Raw genomic sequence first — 1573 nt, 5'->3', positions numbered from 1 at the left:
GTTGGGGTGGGGACAGGTGTTACTGTCTTAGTAATTCACTGAGTTATGAAGACAAAAGGACACATTTGGGTGCTGACTGTGTTTTGAAAGAGGTTGAAAGTCTCTGATACCACAGGCTAATGCAGCAGTAGTTGTAGGGCGGCTACAGTGCACCCCCCCACCACCACCACCACCAACCCGATTCCCCTCTTAGCTCCAGAAGCCTCAATCACCGACTCGTACCTCCCCAGCAAAATTGATCGTGTATGTGTGTGCGTGTGTGTTGACTCCTAAAAAGAGCCAGAGTATTGAGTCTATAGGGAATAGAAGTAGGTATGGGCATCTCCATTCCCAAAGCTTGGGAGATTTTGATAAAAACCACTTCTCTCTTTCCATTGACACCAAAGAGGAAGGTTGAGACACACAAATCAAAGATTCACGCAGAGTTTGAGCAGCAGAAAAACTTCCTGGCCGAAGAGGAACTGAGGCAACTGCAGAAGCTGGAGATGGATGAGAGGAAACAGCTTAAAATCTTGGGCGAGGCAGAAGTAGAGCTGGCCCAGAGCAGGGAGGCTCTACAGGAGCTGATCTCAGAGCTGGAGCGGAGGAGTCGGGGCTCGGAGCTGGAGCTGCTGCAGGTGAGATGGGAGAGGCTCCCCCTCTGAATTCAGAGTCACTGAAAAAAGCCAGAGGGCTTTTTTCTAGGGCTACCATCAGAGCAAACGGAAACCTGGTCCCTGGAATTTTCTTAAATAAAACAAACTAGAATTCGGACCCATAAGTGGTTTGCATTCGAGGCATGGAGAGGTACAGATGTAGGAAGGACTATTCCATGCAGCAATTTTTTTAAATGGACACCTCTGATAAGTGTCTGCTCTAACACATCCCAGGTTCATGACCTTGAGAAAGGTCCTTAGTCTTTCTGAGTATCAGGTTTCTCATATGTTGAATGGATATTATCATATTACATATCAAAGAAGGTTTGTGAGGATTTAATGAGAGGATCCACTAAGGCACTTTGAGTGTCTGGCCATGGGAAGGTTTTCATAAATAACTAAAAATTAGGAGCCCTGTAAGTAAGCCTCCATAACTCTAGGTTGTCATTTTTCCTTTCCTAGACTTAATTTCTCCATTTGTGAAACGAGGAGGGGAGTGGACTACATGACAAAGGTTTCCCAAACTTTAGTCATAAATTTACCATCTTTACATTTTCTGCTACTTTTATGAACTACCTAAGTGATTTTAACTTGTTATTTTTCTTTAAATTGTCTCACTCTTTAACCAGAATAAATTTAGTTTAAAAGCAAATTTGTCCTAACATAGTAGCCAAGAAAACATGTGTTGATATGTTACTGATATTTTTTCTTATTTATTTTATAACAATAATAATAACTGCATATTCATCCATAGCACATATTACAGGCCAGGCATTCAATCCCTCATGACAATGCAATGAGGTGGGTGCTACTATTATCCCCATTTTAAAGACGAAAATACTAAGGTGCAGAGATGTTAAGAGACTTAGTGAAAGACTAAAGCTTACCCAAGTTCAGCCAAATAGTAAGAGGTAGAGGTAAGATTAAAACAATTACCA

At 41.9% G+C, this 1573-nt stretch overlaps 1 protein-coding gene across 1 annotated transcript in view; it reads left to right on the top strand.

Moving 5' to 3' along the window:
* Window positions 1–11: 11 nt before the first annotated feature.
* TRIM21 (tripartite motif containing 21) overlaps window positions 12–1573 on the top strand; it is a 19604-nt gene continuing 18042 nt past the window's right edge. The window contains exon 1 of the mRNA XM_019625581.1: window positions 12–617. Coding sequence (XP_019481126.1) covers window positions 315–617 — 303 coding nt within the window. The 5' untranslated portion in view covers window positions 12–314. The remainder of the gene's footprint in view (window positions 618–1573) is intronic.

This window comes from Hipposideros armiger, unplaced genomic scaffold (assembly GCF_001890085.2).
Source record: "Hipposideros armiger isolate ML-2016 unplaced genomic scaffold, ASM189008v1 scaffold_635, whole genome shotgun sequence".
Classification (NCBI taxonomy): domain Eukaryota; kingdom Metazoa; phylum Chordata; class Mammalia; order Chiroptera; family Hipposideridae; genus Hipposideros; species Hipposideros armiger.
This window is presented reverse-complemented; position numbering and strand designations above follow the sequence as displayed.